This window comes from Gopherus flavomarginatus, chromosome 2 (assembly GCF_025201925.1).
Source record: "Gopherus flavomarginatus isolate rGopFla2 chromosome 2, rGopFla2.mat.asm, whole genome shotgun sequence".
Classification (NCBI taxonomy): Eukaryota; Metazoa; Chordata; order Testudines; family Testudinidae; genus Gopherus; species Gopherus flavomarginatus.
The window spans coordinates 117,884,682-117,908,673 of record NC_066618.1 but is presented as its reverse complement, the minus strand read 5'-3'; the positions used below and the strand labels follow the sequence as shown (position 1 = coordinate 117,908,673).

Sequence of the window (23,992 nt, the reverse complement as noted above, 5' to 3'; positions counted from 1 at the left end):
GTATTTTGTTTAATATTACTGATTTCCACTGAAATCTCTTTTGAAACTCTAGTAGCAACTCATTAATATCCCTGTGGAGAGCAAAATGAAAACCATAAATGCAACAGAATAATGCCACCAGACGTAAATTTTTTAACACATTTCTGAGCATATTCATCTCTCTAGTGCACATGGGATGCTACTCATTCCTTCTTACCCGTTGTCCTTTTGGTCCTTGTAATCCAGTCAGTCCAATGGCACCTTTTGGTCCCCTTGGGCCCTGAAAGAGTAAAAACAAAAGTCTGTGTGCCTCTTTTATAACTGGTTTGGATAAGAGCTTTTCAGATATCAGTTGAGCATAAGGAAGCACATTTTGATCAATTTCATTTCAGATAGTTGGAGATCTGAAACTTTGAATCACTCCAGTTTTAACTGTCCAAGGAATTCCTTTCCCTAGTCTAAGGCCACTGCTATCTGCATCACTTAATTACAGAAACTATTCCCTACAGTTGTCCTGTGGAGAAAGGTTGGCTTGCATTTTGTGTTGCAGTTTTCCCTTAAAAGTGCGCTGAAAACTGTTTTTTTTACCCTGCAAAAGCTGAATTCCAGTTTCTGTGTTTCTTCTGCATCAGTAAAGAACAAAACTAACAGCTAAAGCAGATGAGAGTGACATTTAAGTCTTCACAATTATTCTAGTAACAATTAGGGATCTTATACAACTTGTTACATTAATTTTTAAAAGCTTCTCAGTTCTTTGTCTCTATTTCTATGCAGCCCACAAAACCCTGACCTACCTTTTGCCTAGATTATTCTTTCTATGGACTATGGAGGCTTGGATCCTGTACCCAAGCCTACACTCTGAAACCATCAATGGCTTTTGAAACTTTTGAAAAATTCTTATATCTGAATCCATAAACTAAATAAAATTGGTAGGGAGTTACAATTTGATCACAATAATAGACAGACAACATGACACTAAGGTGCTAGGATTTTGGTATTATATCATTTTGGAGAAGCCCTATAGAATTTAATAAGAATTAATTTTGCAGAGTTCTTTGTATCATCCTATAGAATTTAAACAGGGTATTGTGTCCCTGTTATAGAATATTATAGGATGGGCCAAAAAACCTATAGAAAGGATATAATTCTCTATTAAATGCTATAGCTTTGAAGGTAATTTATTTAACACACTACTGATTTCATCTCTTAATAAATTCTGTAGGGCTTTTTTATAGGGAGTAAACACTTATTAGACCTGGTTACAGATTTAAAATATGGCACTAAATTGAATTAAATCAAATATTAAGTATAAATATGATACAATGTATGTATCAAAATGGATGATGCATCTTTTAACTTCCATTGAACATGCGTTTATTTCTAAAGTATTTGTTAACATTCGTCCTAGTTTTACTCAGACTTACATTCTCCCATTTGACATTTATGAACTTTGAGAATTTGTCAGGCTTTGTATCAATTTTGTATGATTCCAAAGTTGAAACATTAATGAATTCATTTCCATATTTAAAACTGACTTAAAACCTTAGAACATAATGCTCACAGGAAATCCTGGTAGACCAGGCCTGCCGTCTGGCCCCTGTAAAATGCAAAAAACACACAAGTACATATTATATACTTAGAAACTGCATAATCCATTTTACATGTATCTACTAGTTTGTGAACATTAACTATTTTTGAACTGTATTCATATGCAAAATACTTCATTAAGGTGGTGTTAAGGTTGCAGACATGCAGCACTGCCCTGCGCTCTCTCCATTAGAAATTAATTCTCAAATGTTGGAAAACCCAGGAAATACAGAGCGTTTAGGTGGCATTTCCCTCACAGCACAGCCACATAATATCCTAACTCTGCCCCCTCCGTCCTAAGGACATCACGGTACTTTACTCCTTCTTCAGCCTCTGCCAGCCAGCAGCAAATAGCTCATGGATCAGTGGTGTTACACAAAGAATAGAGAGGCCCCATTGCACTGTGAATAGGAGATCTGATCTGGATTTCTGCTGAGCACAGAGGAAATGACAGATTTGTTGAGGGAAGTAAGGTACTGTTATCATCCCAGTCTCTCTTGCCATCACCAGGGGTCAAATTTAAAGCTGGATGGCTGTGCTGTGTGTGAAGAGTCATCTGTATTATCATCGTGGTGAGCTTGGCAGTCTACTACTCCCCCCATTGTCTCTCCTTGCTTTTTAGGAAAAGGTCTAAGGCCTGGCTGTCCATTACAGGTAGCCAGGGAGATTCTTGGGTGGGAAGCACAAGGTTCTCCTTCCCTCTGGAGCCCAGTGATGCAGTATGGCCCACCAGATCCCCAGCATGCCTCCTCCAGAGCTGTAACTGAAATATAACATGATATGCGTTATATACACCACCCAGAATGCATTTTTGCTGCACAATATGGAAGGTGCAAGTTACGTTAGAATCTACTGTTGTGAGAAATGCTGGACTGCAAAAAAGAGCTACTGCCAAAATTACAGGGCCACTGGACAGGGCGAGTGGAAAAAGGCCAGGAGAGCACAAATGACAGGTTGCAGTGAAGGGGCTAACAAAGTCTGAAACAGAACTTTCCAGAATCTCAGAAAGGATTCAGCCTTAATCCACTCCAGGAGTGGACAGAAGTTTGCCCCTTGCTTCAGTTAAATAAAACCATCTGTGTTCAAAACAAGAGTTAAACCTTTACTTTAGTAACAGGAGCTATCAACACAAGCAATGAAAATAATAAAAGACACAGTTTGTTATGTCAGATAAATTGTTCTAACAGGATACTCTGAGCATCTGGCATTTCTTGCCCCATTTGGGGAGGCTTAGCCTCCAAGCCTTATACCCACCGCCCATAAGGTTTATAAAGGTGAGCCACTCAAATCCATAAGACCCATGGGCCCAATTCTACCTTCATATGCATCCACAGAGCTCCCACAAAGTCAATAGAAAATGAATGTGCTGTCTTGACTTCTCCTCTAAACCAGTTTTTTTTTAAAATTAAAAAGCAAAAAGCAAAAAACAAACAAAAAACCCATCCCCACCCCAGCACAGCCTTCTTCCTCAAATGTGGCTTTTGGGACAAGTGATTCCCAGTCATTATGCACATGATGCTTAGTTATCAAGGGAGGTGGGACCTGAAGGGAACAGCAATGAGCACATCCAAAAATATAACCTTAAATCAAGTCTGCTTTGTTTTGTATAAAAGCAGTGATGCAAAGAAGCCTGAGCACACTGGTGAATCTAACTGTTGGAGCTTGGAATCAGTACAGAGAAGCATCCACAATTTCAGATGTTTAACTGAACTCTCCTAAACTCCTGGCTGAAAAAAAACAAGTCCAAAATCTTGTATCAATAGTTGTCTCATAAGATTTCCATCTCATTCAGTCACAGCTAGAAATGCCATGAGAACAGCCTCATTTGCAGTAGTTCAGGATTTCTGGTTCTAGCCTCAGGCAGAATGGAGCAAAATCTTATCAGAACATTTCAGGACCCTACAAACAAACTAACAAGCAAACAAAATGTCTGGTCCTAGAAACAGATGCAAACTTAGTAGACTCTGGGCTTTTATTTTTTTCTGCACCAGTTCTCCTCTTCCAGTCAGGTAGACATCTGTCATTCAGGGTCAGAGTTTGTCCCATCTCTCATGTCTTTATTTATAATAAATTTACACAATTGTAGGGAAGTTAATTTACCAACACAGGATCCAACTCTGTTCTCAGAACATCTCTCTCCACATGTTAGAGAGTGAGTGAGTGCGTGTGTGTCCAAAGAACAGGGAGGTGGGCTTTGCATAGTATTTAAAGAGAGGCAATGAAGTATGAAACAAATCCTTGCATTTAATGAAGCAGAATATACTCACTGGAGACCCAAGCAGTCCTTTAACTCCCGTAAAATTAGAAATTCCATCTGTATCATTGAGTAGCAGCTAAAAAATAAAGGACAAAGAACAGAGTAGCTCAAATATTAAATTGGTTCTCTGGGGTAGACACATTTCTAGAGACGGCACAGACAGCTTACAACATCCTATTATAACAGTGGAGATAGAGAACGTAGACCAAGCTATCGGGAACATTCTTTGCTTTTTCCTTTTGTGTCGTGCATTTGGAATACCACTACTTTGCATTTCTATTACACCTTGTATGTAACGATCTCAGAGTGCTTTACAAACATTTAAGAACTGAGTATCATTATGCCCCTGTGAGGTAGGAATCCCTCATGTTACGGATGAGGAAACAGACACAGAAGGGTTGTGACTTGAGATCATCTTTTCTCTATAGGATGAAGATTAAAATTAGTGCTTTAGACCCCATGCTTCAGTGCTGAGTGGGTGTTGGAGTCTGAGGCTACAGCTACACTTGCAGATGTAACGTGCTGGGAGTTAAACCAGCCCTTGGAGACAGCAGCAGGGAAAGCGCTGCCACTTGTTTACATTGTCAGCTGCAAGCACAGTGGGGTGGCCACATTAGCAGTTCTTGCAATGCCACAGAGAGCAGTACATTGTGGTAGCTGTTCCAGTGTGCAAGTGGCTGCAGCGTGCTTTTCAAATGGGGGTGTGGAGTGTGACAGGGAGTGTATTGTGTGTATGTGAGGGGAAAGACAGTGCGTTTCGGGGGGCAGAGAGTGTGTCAGCATGCTGTCTTGTAAGTTCAGACAGGGGGAAGGGGCAAACCCCTGACATCAACCCCCACCCCCTCGCCTCTGTCTCTCACACACATGCACAAATGCCTGCCTCTGCAGCAGCAGCATTCCACAGTAATTGTTTGCTTTGTGTCCCGGAGCAGACAAGCATGCTGGCTGTCAGAAACGGAGCTTTGAAAGGGGATATTCACATGCCTGCCTCCGAGTTCAAAACAATGACCAGGGTGGCCACTTGACTTCAAGGGATTATGGGACGTTTCTGAAGGCCAATCACAGCGCAGTAATGCAACACGTCCTGTACACTGATACCCCAGTGCTTCAGCCAGAACACAGCAGAACTCCATGCTTCTTATAGAGGTGGATTACCAGGGGTGCTCCAGCCGTGAAGTCCAAGTGCCTTGCCAGTCTGGACACCTGAGGAGTTACAGCATCCGGGACTGATTTAATGCACTCTAACTTGAAAGTGTAGCCAAGCCCTGACTGTGCACAACTCATTGCAGGATTCAGGCTCTAATGACATTTTGTTCCTATTTCATTTTGGTTTTGGACAGATTGAAATTATTTTCCCCATATTGTATAATGCAGTCATATGTTACAGTACAGCATGATGGTGACAGCTTGGTTTTGCAAACTATCCATATATGCCTTTTACATAGAAGAAACCCTAGTACTCATCCTTATTCAATTCTTTCACTTTCTTCCTGATAGTCCTACTTTCTTTAATCTCAGATGTCTTCACACAGACTTTAACTTTTCCAATTTGTCTTCTGATTTGTATATCATTCTTTCATCTAAGCAAGCAATGCTATCCACTCCAGATTCAGACTGCATATGTTGTAAAATACATCCTGTGTAATACCAGCACTTGAACTCCAAATCACCATCCTTTGCTATACCAGCTACAGATACGGTGTTTTGAAAAATACTCGACCAAGTGGATATTCACCCACGAAAGCTCATGCTCCAATACGTCTGTTAGTCTATAACGTGCCATAGGATTCTTTGTTGCTTTTTGAAAATTGCTGTTTGCAAGAGGGCATGTCAGAAAAGGAATAGCAGGAAAAAAATCTCCTTCGACCATCACATCAGGGAACGTTTATAGCCACTGAGCACTAATACATACAATGAATTGGGCACACTCCAGATTCACTGCCCTCCAGGTGCGATACAACCTCCTAAAGGATGTTGTTCTTTTATGGATGCTGCTACCTGCCTCCTTTTAATTCATACACCACAATATGTGCAAAGATGGATGCCAATAATTAGGAGCTGAAATGTGCATTTATGCACCTGGAAACCTATTTGAGGTCCATGTGCCAGCACTCTGCCCCTGAGGAGAGCAGCATCAGACCCCTGTGCAGCTTGCTGTAGCCTGGCTCCCAGTGTAACAGAATCACATTGGTTCCACTGTATTCCAGGCTCTGTGTCCTCCCAGACGGGAGAAGATGTGTGCTAATTACTTCAATTACAGTAATAAAAGCAATCTGCTTTTGCACTTGTTCTGCCATAACTTCAGTTGGTGGCAGAATTCCAGGAGCCTGAGGTTACACAATCCTTTTGAATTACTCAGTATTTAACCATTCACTTTGGGTCTGATCTAGAGATTATTGAAGTCAATGGAAAAACTCCCATTGATTTCAATCTGCTTTGGACCACACAATTTGTGTATAGTGTAAACGATCTGTAGCCTCAGTTAGACACTATATGTGTGCCAGGAAAACACACACATTTTGAGCATACAGTAGCTATATGAAAATACAGAGTACAGAGATGCCTATCATATAGCAGGCTCCTGGTCTCTCCATTCCACACCAAGTGTAGTCATTTGCCCTGTTTTCTTGGTTTGTTTGTTTGTTTGTTTGTTTTGCAAGCAACTTTCACAGTGATAATGCAGCAATGACACCACTTGCCATTTCATGTCAGCCTTGTGAGACCATATCCTGAGTGCTGCCTAAAACATGGGACTTTGTTTTTTTACTAATATGTTGAAGAAACAACAATATTCGTTAGCTTTACTGGTTAATGGATTCTTGGATTTTAAGTACATTATGTGTGGAGCTTTCAGCTGCTCATCCCATGGGACATTAAAATGCTAGAGGCAGAATTGCTAAAAGAACATAATGCAAAAATCATTTACATTTACTTTATATTCCTGGATCAGACTCTCTCCATTCCTTCCTCATTAGTTTTTTGGACATTAAATATGATGGATCAATAACAGAAAAAGAAAGTTTGCTGCTCACTTCCCCCCTACAATGGTTTCTACTGAACTTTATGAGGTGTGGGGGTGGGATTTCAGTAAAGCATCAGTTACAGTTTTACACTGAAAAGACAAATGGTGTAAATGTTTTACCAAAGGACAAGTGTGACTTACTGACCCTCCAAAATGGCCAAAATATAAAAATTCACAGAGCAGAATTGCCTAAATGATTTACTTACCACATTTTAGCATTTCATATCAGCACATTACAACAAACTGGGAGAAAAAAAAATCATTTGTATTGGGCTTTGGATTAATAATGTGTGAATGTCAGGAGGAATTCAGAAGAAAGGAATGTCTGAACAACTGAGACTCTCTTTGGGAGATGATTATTAATTTCTGTTGCAGTAGCTCACCTGGGCTCCAATCACAACAATTTGAGGCCCCATTGTGCTTGGCACTACACAAACACGCACAGGTCCTTTTCTGAATTGATTACAACCTAAGGCCCCAATGCTGCAACTGATAGACTGCAGTGACTGAACGTGTATTATTAATTTCAAGACCAGAGCCCAATTTCCTTCAGCTATTGTCTACCTAGTAATATATATCTACTACACAAGTAATAAAGTTTTAAATATAGAAAAAGAATACGATCATGATGTTGCTCTAGCACCATGGTTTAAATTGCCAAACTGACTGACAGAAAGTGGCATGGTGCTGGCATGTCTGCTTGCATTAGGTCTGCTGTGTGTCCAGTGCTACTGATGTTTCAGGATGCTTTCCTGTGAAGCTGGAATAGCAAAATGTACAGGGACGCTAGAACTCTCTAGCTAAGAAAACCTCTATAGAGCAAAGTTAATACATCTTGTATAAATACACCTGCTATTCTCAGATCAAGTCCCACCTGGTCTCTTGCCTACATCAACTTATAGAATCCACTTTTTCCAAACTCACTGTGCCTTCAATGCCACAAAAAAAAACTAGCCAACTAATAGTGGCTAGGTTAAGAGCTAAATGGGGATACTCAGCATTTACTTTGTCTATTTATAATACTAGTTTCTTGCAAATGCATATACAGTTGAATACATTTATTTGTAACCCGCTCCCTCACCTCATATGTCATTTGTCTTCCTAGACTACAAAGTCTTTGGGGCAGAAGCTAGGTTTTTGTATATATGTATATGAACAGTACTTAGCATAATGTAGCCCCAGTTGACAGTGGGGTCCCTGGACACTACAGTAATGTATAGTGAAGATATTTGATACAGGAGTCCTGGACAATAGAGAGGACACACAATACATTTCCTCGGCAGTAGTTAACCACCGTAATAATGTGTAGTGTGGTAACTGTGAAGTGTGTGGAGAAGCTGCTTGGCCTCCAGCATGCTAACGTCGTCGTCATCTGTGTCAGCTTCAGGGATGCTCGGCACGTCACTCACATAAGTGCCTTCCACCCAACAAGCTCATAATCCTTTACAAACATTAACAAACTGAGCCTCAACACAGCCATCTCAAGTGGGCATGGCTATCAAACGAAGGCAAGAGATGTTAAACGTCTTGCCTAAGAAGGTCACCCAGAAGCACTGTGGCAGAGCTAGGAAGAGACCATAGATCTCCTGAGTCTCAGTCCAGGGCCTATACCATCAGATCATCCTTTCACCCGAAGGCTATTAAAAAAGCTGCCAAAAATTAAAGCAGAAACTGGATGAAACACAAAGTATTAATTCCTTCATTCACCCAGGGTTTTTGAGCCACTTTCAAGATAACATGTTCATTCTCATCCTGCAAAGAAGCCACCTAAACTCTTTTGGGGCTGTGTTCACCATCATTAGGGACCCACTTTCCGCCACAGTTGTTATCGCTGTCAGAAACCTCATTGCTTTAGTCAATATAAAATGTAAAGTCTGAGTTAGATTTCTGACTTTGTTATTGCCTAGCTCCTATCATGCAGATTCCTCACCTCTGATTACAAGCCTTGGCAGACTGCAGCTAACCACCTGCCTTCTCTCAAACAAACAGAATCCTTCAGAGGGTAAGATTACATGGCTCTACTGAGTGAACAAGTTTCCTGTAGCCATTCACAGCTTCTCCAATTCCCAATGTCATACCAAATTGCCTCCACAGACTTTTGTAGTCAGTTTGCAGTTTGGTTCATGCAAACTTCTAGGGTCTTTTTTTTCCCTACTAGTATTATCTATAACCTAAAAGCCTGAAATACACTAAGCAATAGCAGGTGTATTTATACAAGATGTATTAACTTTGCTCTATAGAGGTTTTCTGAAAATGTGTGTGTTGTGAAAGGATGTGTGGCTCTCTGTACCACCTTTCACCAGCATGCTCTTTGACACTTGCTGATACTACTTCTGCAAAAGGGCTATTTCTTTGGTTTGTATGGTACACTGATAGAAAGCATGGTGGAGTCTAGGCACTACTGCAGTTTGATTCCAGGCACTGCTGGAGTCACAGGGTATGCCTACATTGCAGTTAAGACACCCACGGCTGCCAGCTGATTCTGGCTTGTGGGGCTTAGGCTAAGGGTCTGTTCATGTGGTATAGACACTAAGGCTCTGGCGGGAGCCCAGGCATCAGGACCCTGTGAGCTGTGAGGGTCCCAGAGCTCGGGCTGCAGCTTAAGCCCTAACAGCAATATCAAAATTAAACAAACCCTTTGCCTGATCTCCACGAGCCCAAATCAGCTGGCATGGGCCAGCCATCGGTGTCTAAATACAGTGTAGATATACCTACAGAGGCCCCATGACTTTACAGTTCCTCTGTTCTGTATTCCCTAGTTAATCTTTTTTCATTTTTCATGGATTCTGCAGAGTCACCTGGACATGCTAAGAGAAGCAAACATTCACTCATTTTACTGCCCTCTTTCATCTTTTTGTCATGGCAGGGTCATGGGTGGCCAGACGTAGCAGTGGGAGCCAGAATAGACAGTCAAGACAGAAGTGGTGTCAGCTGGGTCAGGATAGTGGAAAGTCAAAAGAAGGAGACAAACTAGAGATCAGAACCATGAGTTGGGAACCAGAGTCAGGCTAGGTCAGAATACCAGAGGTTCAGAGGCAGGAGCCAAACTGGAGGTCAGGAGCCACAAGTAAGATGCCAGGAGGCAAGCCGCAGGAGGTATACAGTCCAAAGCAGGGTGAAATCCAGTTATTCAGATGGCTTCCTGTTCCAGCTGCTGGCTTAAGTAGGGCCAGTGGGCCAGTCAGCTGCTCTGGCACTCTGCCAATCAGACATTGGGGCAGAGCTAACAGTGGAGCTGGGCTTCCTGGGTCCCAGGTAATCCATTGTCAGCAGGCTGCGAGGTGGAGGGCTGGAGTGTGGCTATTCCCATAATCCTACAGGTTGGATTTGAGACACATGGGTCATGACCAAAATTATGATTGGACAAATGTGTGTATGTGGAGGGGGATTAGGTGTAGATATTTATTGCAGATTTTTCCCTTTCAGGACTGTATCTATGAACCGAACATCAACACCAGCACCAGTTGTTCTTCACTGCCATGTAACTCCGGATACATTTTAATGACAGTAAAGTTCTTAACACTTTACAAAGACACTTACCTGTGGTACTGCTATGATTGGCCCAGGTGGTCCTGGTGGCCCTGGTGGTCCAACAATACTGGCACCATCCTGTCCTGGTTCACCCTATTTCAATAGTAGTATAGATGGAAAGGCTGTTTATTAAACATCAAATTCCCAGTGGAAATTCAATTAGAAAGAAATTGATCCCATCTTACCTTGGATCCTGTGTCACCCTTGTCCCCTTTTGGACCCTGCATGCAATTTAATAAAGGAGTGTTAACAATTTACAAGGGAAAGTTGTGACAATACTTTCCCTCCCACCATCAGAGAATAATGATTCATGAAGGGCTTGATCCAAAGCCCAATGAAGTTGACAGAAGGACTCTGGATTGCAATGGGTTTGGATCAGGCCCTAAGTGTATATTGGTTTTGAATGTTTTGAGTCATTTCTACTGCCTTTGACAGTGTACAAGTATGACAGAGGGCTGGAAGAACAGAGAAGAAGGAAACAGAGAGTATTTTTCACATTTTTTTCCTAAGGGAATCCAAGCATGAGATTTATTGAAGGGTTCACAGGTGCGTCTCATGCTGATCTATTACGCATTTTTATGAACACAAAAAATTGTATTTTGTCAGAAAGCTGATGTATTTAAAAGAGTCAACCAAAACCTTACTTTTTGTTAGCATTTATACTGCTTTTTCTATAAATACAAGTTTATACTTTACGGTTATATGGTGCTTGATTTCTATATCTCAGAGTTATTTACAAAGTTGGATAGCATTTTACAGACAAGGGAGCCAAACCTACAGTTGGTGAAAATCAGCATGGATTTACACCAGCCGGAGTTCCAGCCCAGATAATGTGAGAGACAAAGAGGTTTAAGTGATGTGCCCCAGGTTAAAGAGCGAACTAGTGTCAGAATCAGGTTTACAACCCAGATTTCCTGTTTCCAAGCCCCATCTTCAATCAGCAAGATTATGTATGCCCCTCACACAAATATGCAAATATTTCACTGAATAATAAATTCTATTGAGCTGGGGAGACATTGCTAACAAACTAATGTAAGCCAGGAAATTTAGAGTTAATTTACTCAGTTGTTCCTACATCTAACACAGAATGGCGTCAGTTCATTACACTTTGTACCATGAGCGCTGCAACAGTCAACACTGAACAGAAAGTATCACTCATGACCATGTAGGAAACAGGAACTGTTGTAATGGCTTAAAGTAATACGGAGTAGGGATGTGCATGAGGTGCAGGGTTTGGGGGAGGCCAGCTCCTCCTTCAAACTCTGCAACTTCCCTTCCAATGGCCAACTAGCCATCTGGCACTTTCTGCCTCTCTGTAACTCTCTTGTGCTGGAAAGCTTCCCAAGGATCCATAAATCCTCTCTCGCTGCTAGGCTTGAGCTGGCTGATTGATTTATAATTTGGTGGGTTTTAATTTTTCTTAAAAACACAAAGCAATCAAACCACATTTTTCAACAACTATGGGCAAATGTTCTCTAACATTTCACTTTCACAAGAGCATTTAAAACGTGTGAGCTTCTACTTTTCTCCTCTTCTAATTTAAAAAATTACTCTTTATTCTAGAACATATGCAAACCAAAAAAGCATTCACAGGCCGATATCTTTTCTGCCAAGTTTCAATACAGAGTGAATTAATTGCCAGTTTACAATAGAAATGCTTAACAATATTAGTGCTTGCAGATTTCTCTAGAAGCAGGAACTTACCAATACATTTAAAAATGTGTTATACCAAAGAGTCTCCAATTTTTTTTCACAGTGTGGACCATGTCCTACTATACAGATTCCTTTGTGCACACCACCCTTCCCATTGGTGACAGAATGACATATCTGTTGCAATTACAGTTAATTGTTTACATGGTAACAAAACATCAGGAAAACATCATGTGTATTTTCAAGCTTCTGGTGTCGCTGGATACATGGATGAGAGCCAGCACAATGTAACCAGCCATTCCTCCATGGACAACCAGCATGTGCTCTCAGGGTTACTGGTAGTCCTGGGACTACAGTTTGGGAACAACTGTGCTACGTGATCACACAAAGAAAGAGTATGGTGGTACAACTCACTGCATCTCCAGGACGTCCAGCAACACCAGGAAATCCAGGCTTTCCATCTGCACCTTGCTCACCCTATCAAAACAGAAATACATATTCTATTATTAATTGTAAATTCAATGCAGCATCCATGGTATTCTATCAGATTTGTAGAAAGCTGCTCAGTTATTCCATTGGAAAAGTTTTAAACATCACACAGTAACCAGTCACTTAAAAAAAATCAATCAGCTAATAAAGCAATTAAGAAAGCAGCAGACATATACAGAGCTGTACTTTCATGTATTTGTTTCTTTATGTTTGGCCACATCATTTCAGGGAGACAAGAATCACCACACATAGCAGCCAAGGTGAGAGATTCCCTCAGTGAAAGAGATGAATTCAGGTAGCACTGTAGTTTTAAAACACAGTTTTGTTTTTTGAAGGCATTTTTACGCATTTACAGTACAATGCTCAACAAAACTTCTTACAAGAAAAACAAAGCTGTAAAGATTCTAAATCTGCCAGATGACCCTGGTTGTGGCTGCCATCCTGGATTCTCTACACTACAGAAGGACTTAGAAGATGATAGTCTATAAAATTTTTCCTTTTCCTTGGTACAGCACCAACCAGCTTAACAGTACTGATGTTTCTGCTTCATTAAAACATTTTCTACCCTTTTATCACCTCACCTTTCCTGTGCTACCAGCAGAGAATGTTACTGAAGAACAAATGGGCACTTCATTAACAGTGGGTAAAATTTTCAAAAGAACCCAAGTGACTTAGGAGCCTAGGTTCCATTTTCAAAATGTTTCTTGGGAAGCTAAATCTCATTGAAGGTCAATGGGGCGTAGGCGCCTAAATGCCAAACTCACTTTTTTAAATGGGATTTGGGGTATGCCAACACTGCAACCAACCAATGCACCCACCTGCCCCACAGCAGCAAGTTTCAGAGCCTGGATCAAGAGGCTTGAGCTACGGAGCTAAAAATAGCAGTGTAGACTTTCTCCCTGGGGCTGGAGCTTGAGCTCTGAGCCCCTCCCACCACTCACTAGGTCTCAGAGCTCTACTCCAGCTTGAACATGAGCGCCTACACTGCTATTTTTAGCCCTGTAAGGAGAGCCTAGTCAGTTGACCTGGACTCTGAGACTTGCTGCCACGGGGTTTGGGTTTTGTTTGTTTGTTTGCAGTGCAGCTGTACCCTTAGGTGCATCTGAAAATGTTACCCATTTTCTCTTAAGTAGCCACATGAAGTAAACGTCTTTAAACCTGTACACACTGGTTCAACAGCATTCTAGCAATTCTACAAGTGAGAAAAGGGTATGTAGCCCATTTCCTATTTGTTAGTGAAATTCACTTCATCTCTGGAAAGCCCAAACAGGTTTTGTATGAGCAAAGTGTGTGAAACACTGCGGGGCAGAGTGGGCCAACAAACCTGCAGAAGTCCTTCCCTATCCTTTGTGTGTAACTGCATTTCTGTAATCACAGATCTCAGGAAATCTCCCCAGGTTAATTCCCATCTCCACCTTCTGCACCAGCCTGTATGGGGTGAACAGGATTTCCCCCACAGTTTGCAGGATGTCTGTCGGCTGTTACCCAGTATACATGCTGGGTGCTGTAGCTGGGTGGTGGTGTTTTATCAGTGACTCATCAACCCTAAGGTTGAGTCAGCACAGAGGGTCTTGGGGGACTTCCTCAACCGGGTGAGTTTCACCCATGTGCAGATGAAATGGGTTAGGACTAAGAGCTGCTAATTCACTTCTTGTTGGAACAAATGTTCAATAATTTCACCAACTTTTTTTCTTACTCAGGTTTAACTGGGAAAGAAAGACACGATTTTAGTTAACATAATTCACACTATAAATAGTACAGTATGGCAATGTCACATTTTTAATATTATTCAGATCTTAACATCTTTTAAGCTATGTTTACACTACGAACCTTAGAGCAGTACAGCTGTGCTGCTGTAAGGTCTCCCGTGTAGCCGCTCTATGCCGGTGGGAGAGAGCTCTCCTGCCAACATAGTGCTCTCCACACCAGCATTTTTGTCGGTGAAACTTATGTTGGTCGGGGTGTGTTTTTTCCCGTCCCTGACTGACAAAAGTTTTGCCAACAAAAGTGTTAGTGTAGACAAAGCCAAACATTATATCACTCCTGAAACTGGCACTTGTTCAGTAATTGTCCTATAGATTTTTATTTCTGCTTGTCTTACTTGAACACTGAGTTCCTGTAAACAAATGATAATAAAATAAAATAAACACCCCACCCCACTTCTTTCATTCCTAATAGGCAAAATTTTAAGGTTCCAGAACTGCACGTTATTCAGCTCTAAGAGGACGAGTTATCTGCCAAGATAGTTTTATTATTTACAGACTGAACAGATTGATTCCGATAGCTTATTTTGTACATAGCTTTGTAGTCACCTCATTCACAACAGTTATGCCCTTTGGAAATATGCTTTAAAATACTATTTATCACAACTGCATACATCATTCAGTAATAATTATTGGAGGAAGGGCCATAAAGCAGAACACTTTCTTCAATTACAGTTCACACAAGAAAATTAGTTAGATCCTTGCAGAAATCAAAAGAGCTCAAGACAACTCTCCTGCACATCCGTACATTGTCTTTAATTAGCATGCTGGCAAATGTCTTAATGAAATGTGTTTTTAAGAAATGTATTCGTTGATTGTACAGAAATGGCATCTCTATACAGATTGCTGCACATTCAAAATATGTACAGCAGATGGAATTTATAACAAGCAGCAGCCAATACATTATGTTGTTTTATTAAAACAAGCAGGTGTGTTATGATAAAACTGTGATAAAAGTTCAGCAAACAGAGAGTCAGATTAGTCATTGCTTTAATCCAGTTTTACACCACTGTAAATCTGTTGATTACACTGGAGACATACTGGTGTACAACTGAAGTAACTCAATAGTGAATTAGACCCAGAATATTTTAAACATCTTAGCATCAGTCAATAGATCACGCAGTTTACAGACAACGATAATTTAACTCAGGTACTTCAAAGCATCCCTGGGAATTGTGTGTATGCGTATAATTAAAATTCTGTCAATGTAATCAACATTTACTATCATTTTAGTGCATAAAGAAAATAACTAAGCAGAAAAAAACAACGCATTTGTAAATCAAGTTAAATGAGTTTCCCACCTTTAAACCTGCTATACCTGGTGGACCAGTATCCCCCTTTTCTCCCTGAAATGCAGATACATAGGTCATGTTAAATATCAAAATGCAATACAACTACAGTGATTAAAAAAACTCTTGCTTTAGAATTAAATAAAGTGCTCTCTTCAGCTCTGCATTACTACAACTTTATGGTGGTGTAACTCCACTTTCCTTACAGAGAAAGAAGGAAATATGTTGATTTCAACAAAGTTACGCCAGCTTAAAATAGAAATATTGCATTGATGAATCAGGCCCAAGACATAATGATTTTGCTGAAAAATCTTCTAAAAATATTCTTTTAGGAAAGCTTTTACTCATGATAATTAGACTTCCCTGGCTTCTGGTGGAAAAAAAAGTTTTTCATAATAATCAATGATCTCATTATCCATAAAAACAGATTTTGGATACGTACTTATCAGCTGGAAACAGAACACTGGGGTCACTGTGGTAGATGACCGCACCTGTGCTATGAATTAAAATCACATCATTGATCTGGATAGCTCTATCTAAAAATATGATGAGTTATGTTGTATTAAAACTTATCACTTAGTTGGACATTAAACTCCATGTGATTTCTAGCTGGATTTCTAGAGCCTTTTGTCACTCAGAGTATGGGAAAACTGCATTTTGCATCTGATTTCACATGGTAATGAAAATCAGTTTCATCCGTGAAAATTAGGTGCAAAACCCTACAACTGGCTCAGAATGGTGACACTGTTCACCCACTTTATACCCAGTTTGCACTGGAGTAAATTACTTTCATTGTCTGGATAGGAATCACTCAAGAGCTGTCAACAAAAGGCTTGTTTTAAATAGGGGGGAAATAGTCGATGTGTTAAAATCCACAAAGTGATTCACAGGATTATGCCAGACTGAAAAACTGCAATCCAAGAGAAAATGGCTTATTGTCCATTTCTGCTGGCTACTGAGGGGAAGGTATGTCATGCAAAACTGGTTTGGGAGACAAATATAATAGACATGTGACCACTTATTTATCTAGGCACATCCCATTAGTATCTGAGGCCCAGATCCTCAAAGATATTTAGGTGCCTAACTCCATGGGAATTAGGCACCTAAATACCTTTGGGGATCTGGGCCTGAGTTTTTTTTCTCCGGCTGATGATAGCCCATCTCAATTGATTGGACTCTTACAGTTGGTATGCATACTTCCACCTTTTCATGTTCTCTGTATGTATAAATATCTCTTGTCTGTGTGTTTAATTCTATGCATCCAAAGAAGTGAGCTGTAGCCCACGGAAGCTTATGCTGAAATAAATTTGTTAGTCTCTAAAGTGCCACAGTACTCCTGTTCTTTTCACATATAAATGAATATATCCTAACAACATCCTTGTGAGGCAACCAACTATTATCCCCATTTTAATAGATGAGGAGGTGAGGCATAGAGAGATTAAGTAATGTGCCCAAGGGTCACATAGGAAATCTGTGGAAGAGCTGGAAATATCTTGTAAATCCCATTCCAGTTCTTTCAACACAGACAATCCTATCTTTCTTCTGTCACTGTGGTTATAAGCAGTGAGTCTTCTGGAAGACAAGAAAGGCAGATTTTTCTAGAAAGAACCGAGTCACTTCCTGGCACTCAGATACCCACACATTTTTGGAGCTGTAACATGTAACCTTGAGCTAACAAAGAACAAAGAGGGATTGCATTGAGCCAAAACACAATGGGATAAAACAACAGATTTCTCCTGCCATATTATAGCCAGTCCTTTCAACAAAAATCACCTATTATTGCACATCTAGTGATATTATTCTAGCATGTTTGCATTATGATTCCTCTCTTTCCTTATGCAACAAGTGTAGCTTTAAGACGTCCTGAACTGGATTTGTGGTGATTGCTAGTCAGGATAAGCAAGGCTGGATGCTCTGACTGAAGAGTTCAGAGGAAAATCCACAAGGAGAACCTCATGTTCTTTCCTAAGTCCTATTCTGACTGACCTTACAGAGTATGAGCATGATCTGGCCCTGAGTATTCCAATTTGCTGGGGTGGTGAGCACTTGCAGCTTTCTCTGACTTCCATAGGCATTGTATGTGTGCAGCATCTCTACAATCAGGCTACTTACGCAGGTGCCTAAATATAGACTAAGGTGCCTACCCATAGGCTCTCAAGTTAGAATGTTCTGGCCTTGGTGTTTATTTACTGAGATACTGTACCATATGTACCATACAACTAGGGCCCCTGGCTTTTACTGAAAACCTCCAAAAAATTCCTGGGTTTTGAAAAATTCAGTATTTGGATTTTTCAGCTGCTCAAACTCCCCAGACCTAGCTCCCCACATCACTGACTCTCTGCCGGCCTCCTCAGCATGCCTGTGCAGAGAACAACTGCCAGTTGGTGGCTCTCTCAGCTGCACAGTGGGGGAGTGAGATAGACAGGGGAAAGCTGTACCCTGAGAACTGGCCCCTCCTGATCCCAGCTCTTCAGCACGGCCCCAGGACATACAGTCTCGACCCCTTTTCTTCCTCCCCCATCTTGCAGGACACCCCTTTCCACCAATCACCCTCCCCTCTGCCAGGAATTCCCTCCCTCTCACCCACTGCCAGTGTATCAGGAAACCCCTCTTCCTCAATAGGCACCTGCTTCCCCAAGATGGCCCCAGTGAATAGCTGGGCTAAGAGAGGAACCCCAGGGCACAGAGCTGGGTCCACTTCACCAGCTTAACAGAGCCCCCGCCTCTCCCTGGGCTGGGAACAGATCACATCAATCCCCCCCATGGGCCCAGGGAGCGAGCTGAGAAGTGCTGAGACTGAAGACCTTATATCAAGTGTAACTGCTCAAGTCAACAGTAAACTGTTTTGTAAAAAGAAGTTTTTTTTGCAATGGGGATATAATGGTTTTATAAACAATAAACTTTTCTGTAAGGGCACGTCTACGTGTGCAGCGCCGCAGCTGTGCTGCTACAGCGTGCATGGTGAAGACGCTCTAAGTCAATAGGAGACAGTTCTCCCGTCCCTATAGCTCTGTGCACACTAGTGCTTATATCAGTGTAACTTATGTCACTCATGGGAGTGGAATAGTCACACTCCAGAGTGACATAAATTTTGCCAATATAAGTGGTGGTGTAGACGGAGCCTAATAGTTGCTTTCTAAAAACTAACCATGGTGTTAGTTTTTTGCATTGATTTTCACCCATTTTTAAATTCTTGAAATAAAAACTGATATACTCTTGGAAAATTAATAAATAAATAACATTTGGGAATGAAAGGCCTTACATATAGCATTTAACTACATGTTTAGCTAAACACTCAGGGCAAAATACTGCTCTCACTACTTTGGAATAATGCCATTAAAGCAAACTCCAAAATTACATCCTTGCTACTGAAAGAAAAATATGGCCCATGGTATTTAGGACATGCCAATGTTGTCCAGAAAGCACTTTTTTTGTTTGTTTTTTAAAAAGAGAAAGCTTTGGTGCAAAAGAACAAAAGAAAAAGTGACCTGAATTACTTTAAATATGGCAAACTAAAGTGGAAAATGCAAAATACAAAAATATGCTGGCTTTCAAATGTAGTTTGTTATATCAGTTACCTTTGGTCCCATTGGCCCACGCTGTCCAGTCTCCCCAGCAGGACCCTACAAAGTATTCTGAGTTTACTGATATATCAATATATCATTTCATATTCATTTTTTCTCAGTAACAAACAAGCTCACAATCACAACCATAGAAAAGTCTTTTAGTAGCTGTATCAACAGAAAGAATTAAAATGCAAAAAAAAAAATTGTTAGATATTTTGAAGTCTATCAGCTTAATATTTTCTTGTAATAGGCAGAGTACATAGTGATAGTTATATTTAAGTTGCCCAAGTGTTTCCATTCTAAGGCGTTGCTTATAATTTTTTTTCAATCACTTACATAACTGGCTGCAATTCAGAAGGTTAAGTTCTCAGCCTGGGAGCAACATTTTGGAAAAGTTTAAATCAAAATGATGTTGCCATTTTTAAAGATTGAGGAGAATAAAAATATATAGACTTTCCCCATTATAAAACACATCTTTGTGACCTTTCTTTTGAGCAGCCTGAGCCAGGAATTGGTGTTAGATGGTAAAATGTAAAATTTGGCAGGAAGTGACAGTATTCCCTATCTTGCAGAGGTGACTTTTGGTGTTCTTGTGAAAACTGCTTGTGATTTGTCAACATTATAAACATTTAAAAAACCCTACTTTGTGCATATGCACTGAATTTTTGTAATGCAACCACTTAAACTGCCATTGTTTGTTTGTTTTTTCTGTCTCTGAATGCTTAGGGCAGGTCTGCTCTTAAAATACCCCAGCAGCAGTGCATCTGCACTCTAACAGTGTTTCAGTGAAGACACTACCTATGCCAAGGGGAGGGGTTCTCCCATCAGTGTAGGTAATCCACCTCCCTGAGAGGCAGTAGCTAGGTTGACAGGAGAATTCTCCCATAGACCTAGCACTGTCTACACCATGGGTAAGGTTGGTTTAACTGTATTGCTCAAGGGTGTTCATTTTTCACACCCCTGAGCAATGTAGTTATATGACCTAATTTCCTAGTATAGACCTGGCCTAAGATTAGGAAAGTTCCTAGGCTGTGTTCCTTTCTCTTGAGTTAGTGAGGTTGCACTGCCTTCTTCAGTGCAATAAGTATTGGTGCCAAAAGAGTGCTGCCTTATTCCATTTGAAAGAGGCCTGGGCTACACTAGAAAATTAAGTTGGTTTAACTATATCCCAAAAAGGTGTGAAAAATCCACTCTCAGAGCAGCATAGTCAAGTCAACCTAACTCCCAGTGTAGAAGGAAGAATTCTTCCATCGACCTTCACTTTGTGGAGAGTTGGATTAGCTACGCTGAGCCCTGGTCTACACTACAGAATTACTTCAGTATAACTACATTACTCAGGAGTGTGAATAATCCACACCCCTGAATGACATAGTTATACCGACCTACGTGCGGGTGTAGACAGCTCAGGAGAGCCTTTCCTGATGACATAGCTACCGCCTCTCATGGAGATAGAGTTATTAAACAGATGGGTGAGCTCTCCTCCATTAGCTTAGAACAGGAGACCTCAAACTCAGATCACCATGACGGCCACATGAGGACTAGTACATTGGCCTGAGGGACACATCACTGACACCTTTTCAAATAAAGTACAAAAGCCCCCCCTCTGCCCACACCCCACTCCACCCCTTCCATGAGGCCCCGCCTGTGCTCTGCCTCTTCCAACCCCTTCTCCAAAGTCCCCACCCCAACTCTGCCCCCCCGCCCCTATTCCAATTATTTCCCCAAATCCCCACCCCTGTCCCACCTCTTCTCCACCTCCTCCCCTTAGCGCACAGCTCCCCGCTCCTTCCCACTCCCTCCTGGAAAGTGCTAAGTGCCGACAAACAGCTGTCCAGCAGCGGGAAGCGCCTAGAGGTAGGCAAAGGAGCAGGGAAGCGGTGCGCTGGGGGGGGCAGTGGGTGAAGGGAGCTTGGGAGAGGCAGAAAATAACTCCAGATGGGGGGGGGTACAGGGTGCTTGGTGGGCTGCAGCAAATAACTCCATGGGCCGCATGCGACCCGCAAGCCACGTTATTGAGACCCCTGGCTTAGAGCATCTTCACCAGAAGCACTACAGTGCAAGTGTAAGTGATGATGCAAGTTTCTAATGTAGACCTGCCATGAGGGAAGAACCACTTCCGTCCGCATAGGCAGTGCAGCTGTAGGATTTCAGGTGTAGATAAGCCCATAGAAAGGAGTTCATGAAATAAGGCAGGAGCACTTGTCTCATCAACTGCACATATTATGCATTACAGAGCTCTCCACTGATGTCTGGCAAATAGATAAACATAGCACAAAGTCTTTGTTGCTTCATTTTCCTTTGTAAAGAATGCACAACATTAAATACAAAAGAATTTCAAGGTTGCAAAGTGAGACACGCAAAAGTCAGGAAATGACAAGGTTAAGGTTGCCAGCACTGACTTAATTCAGTTCCTGTGCACGTATGCATTACAATACAGTCCTCATCAGCACTGGATCACCTACTGTCTCAAAAGAAGTTCCTTCTGAACGGAACAGATTAAAATATGGTTATGTTTTACAGACATATAGTAGGGAGTCAAACCCAAGGAGTTTTTGAGTAACGCTGGTGACTGAGTGACAATCAAAGCTCATGTTCTTATAAAAGGCTGTGGAACGTACTTGAGGTGAAGTCCCACAGAGTCACATGGAATTTGGGGTAGTATCCTGAGACAGTTTGGAGAGAGAGGGTTCTCTGACTTAACATTTACAGATACAGCTGCTTTTGTTAACGTTCTGAAAGCAGAGCTGCCCTTGCAGGTATAACCAGTGCAGTGCTGTGTTTCTGAGTCTAAAGACAGCCTGAAACAATGACTCAGAGGCGTGAACTCACCTGCCTCTTAATCTCAATAGGGTGTCAGCTCTAAAGCCCAATTATGACACTTGGATGTCAACACTAACTGTCCCACTGTTGATCATTTGAGCAGATACAATGGAGAAAGGGTCAGAGTGATGTAAGTGAAGCTGAATATGATAACAAGGCACTGAACAAATAATTAAATATAGGGCTGTCAAGTGATTAAAAACATTAATTGTGATTGATCACCCAAACAATAATAAAACACCACTTATTTAAATATTTTGGATGTTTTCTACATTTTCAAATACAATAACTCCTCGCTTAACGTTGTAGTTATGTTCCTGAAAAATGTGACTTTAAGAGAAATGGTGTTAAGTGAATCCAATTTCCCCATATAAATTAATGTAAATGGGGTGGGGGGGGGTTGGTTCCAAGGACATTTTTTTCACCAGACAAAAGACTATATATATATAAGTTTTAAACAAACAATTTAATACTGTACATAGCAATGATGATTGTGAAGCTTGGTTGAGGTGGTGAAGTCAGAGGGTGGGATATTTTCCAGGGAATGCCTTACTGCTAAATGATAAACTAGAACAGCTGAGCCCTCAAGGGTTAACATATTGTTGTTAATGTAGCCTCACACTCTACAAGGCAGCACAAATGGAGGGAGGGGAGACAACATGGCAGACAGAGACGCACACCCTATGAGAGAGAGATGTGTATTGTACACATCTTTAAGTACGCTGAGCGCACTCTAAGTACGCTGAGCGCACTCTAAGTACATTGCCTTTTTAAGAAGATCAGCAAGTTGAAACAGCAGCTCCTACCAGCAAGCTCCCTCAGTCCTGAACCCTCTCATGTCCCCCACCCCCACTATATAGAGATGGGGTAAGCGGGAGGCAGGAGCAGGGGGGAGAGGGACACCCTGACATTAGCCCCCCGCACAGCAAGCAGGAGGCTCCAGGGAGCAGCTCCAAGGCAGAGGGCAGGAGCAGCACATGGCAGTGGGAAGAGGGAAAGCTGAACTGCCGATAGCTGATAGCCTGCTGGGCAGCTGCCACACAAGGAACTTAGGGGACCGGAGAGCTGATGGGGGGGCTGCCGGTCCGGCCTGGTTCCAAGCCCCCACCAGCTCCAACAGGCTGCTCTTCCTGCAAGCAGTGGACAAAACAGGTGGCTGCCACATAATGTTATAAGGGAGCATTGCACAACTTTAAACAAGCATGTTCTCTAATTGATCAGCAACACAACAACAAAACAATGTTAACCAGGACTACTTTAAATGAGGAGTTACTGTATACTGATTTCAATAACAACACAGAATACAAAGTGTACACTGCTCACTTTATATTTATTTTTGATTATTTTGATTACAAGTATTTGCACTGTAAAAAAACAAAATAAACAGTATTAGGTAAATTGAAAAATACAAGTACTGTAGTGCAATCTCTTCATCATGAAAGTTGAACTTGCAAATGTAGAATTATGTAAAAAAACACCTGCATTCAGAAACAAAGCAATGTAAAATTTTGGAGCCTGCAAGTCTACTCAGTCCTACTTCTTGTTCAGTCAAACAAGTTTGTTTACATTTGCAGGAAATAATGCTGCCTACTTCTTGTTTACAATATCACCTGAAAGTGAGACTAGGTATTCTCATGGCATTGTTGTAGCCAGCATTGCAAGATATTTACATGCCAGATGCCCTAAAGATTCATATGCCCCTTCATGCTTCAATCACCACTCCAGGAGATATGCATCCATGCTGCTAACGGGTTCTGCTTGATAATAATACAAAGCAGTGTGAACCGACGCATGTTCATTTTCATTATTTGAGTCAGATGCCACCAGCAGAAGGTTGATTTTTATTTTATTTTATTTTATTTTGGTGGTTCGGGTTCTGTAGTTTCTGTATCAGAGTGTTCCTCTTTTAAGACTTCTGAAAGCATGCTCCACACCTCATCCCTCTCAGATTTTGGAAGGCACTTCAGATTCTTAAACTTTGGGTGAAGTGCTGTAACTATCTTTAGAAATCTCACATTGGTACCTTCTTTGCATTTTGC

The 23,992-nt window shown here is 41.3% G+C and overlaps 1 protein-coding gene across 3 annotated transcripts in view; it reads right to left on the bottom strand.

The window, feature by feature from the left end:
- COL15A1 (collagen type XV alpha 1 chain) overlaps positions 1–23,992 on the bottom strand; it is a 262,588-nt gene that overhangs the window by 59,529 nt on the left and 179,067 nt on the right. For all 3 annotated transcript variants that reach the window (XM_050938132.1, XM_050938131.1, XM_050938133.1), the window contains exons 18-25: positions 19,146–19,190; positions 15,580–15,624; positions 12,441–12,503; positions 10,562–10,597; positions 10,386–10,469; positions 3,834–3,899; positions 1,541–1,576; positions 197–259 (exon numbers count right to left, since the gene is read on the bottom strand). In XM_050938132.1, the coding sequence (XP_050794089.1) occupies positions 197–259; positions 1,541–1,576; positions 3,834–3,899; positions 10,386–10,469; positions 10,562–10,597; positions 12,441–12,503; positions 15,580–15,624; positions 19,146–19,190 (438 nt within the window). The remainder of the gene's footprint in view (positions 1–196; positions 260–1,540; positions 1,577–3,833; positions 3,900–10,385; positions 10,470–10,561; positions 10,598–12,440; positions 12,504–15,579; positions 15,625–19,145; positions 19,191–23,992) is intronic.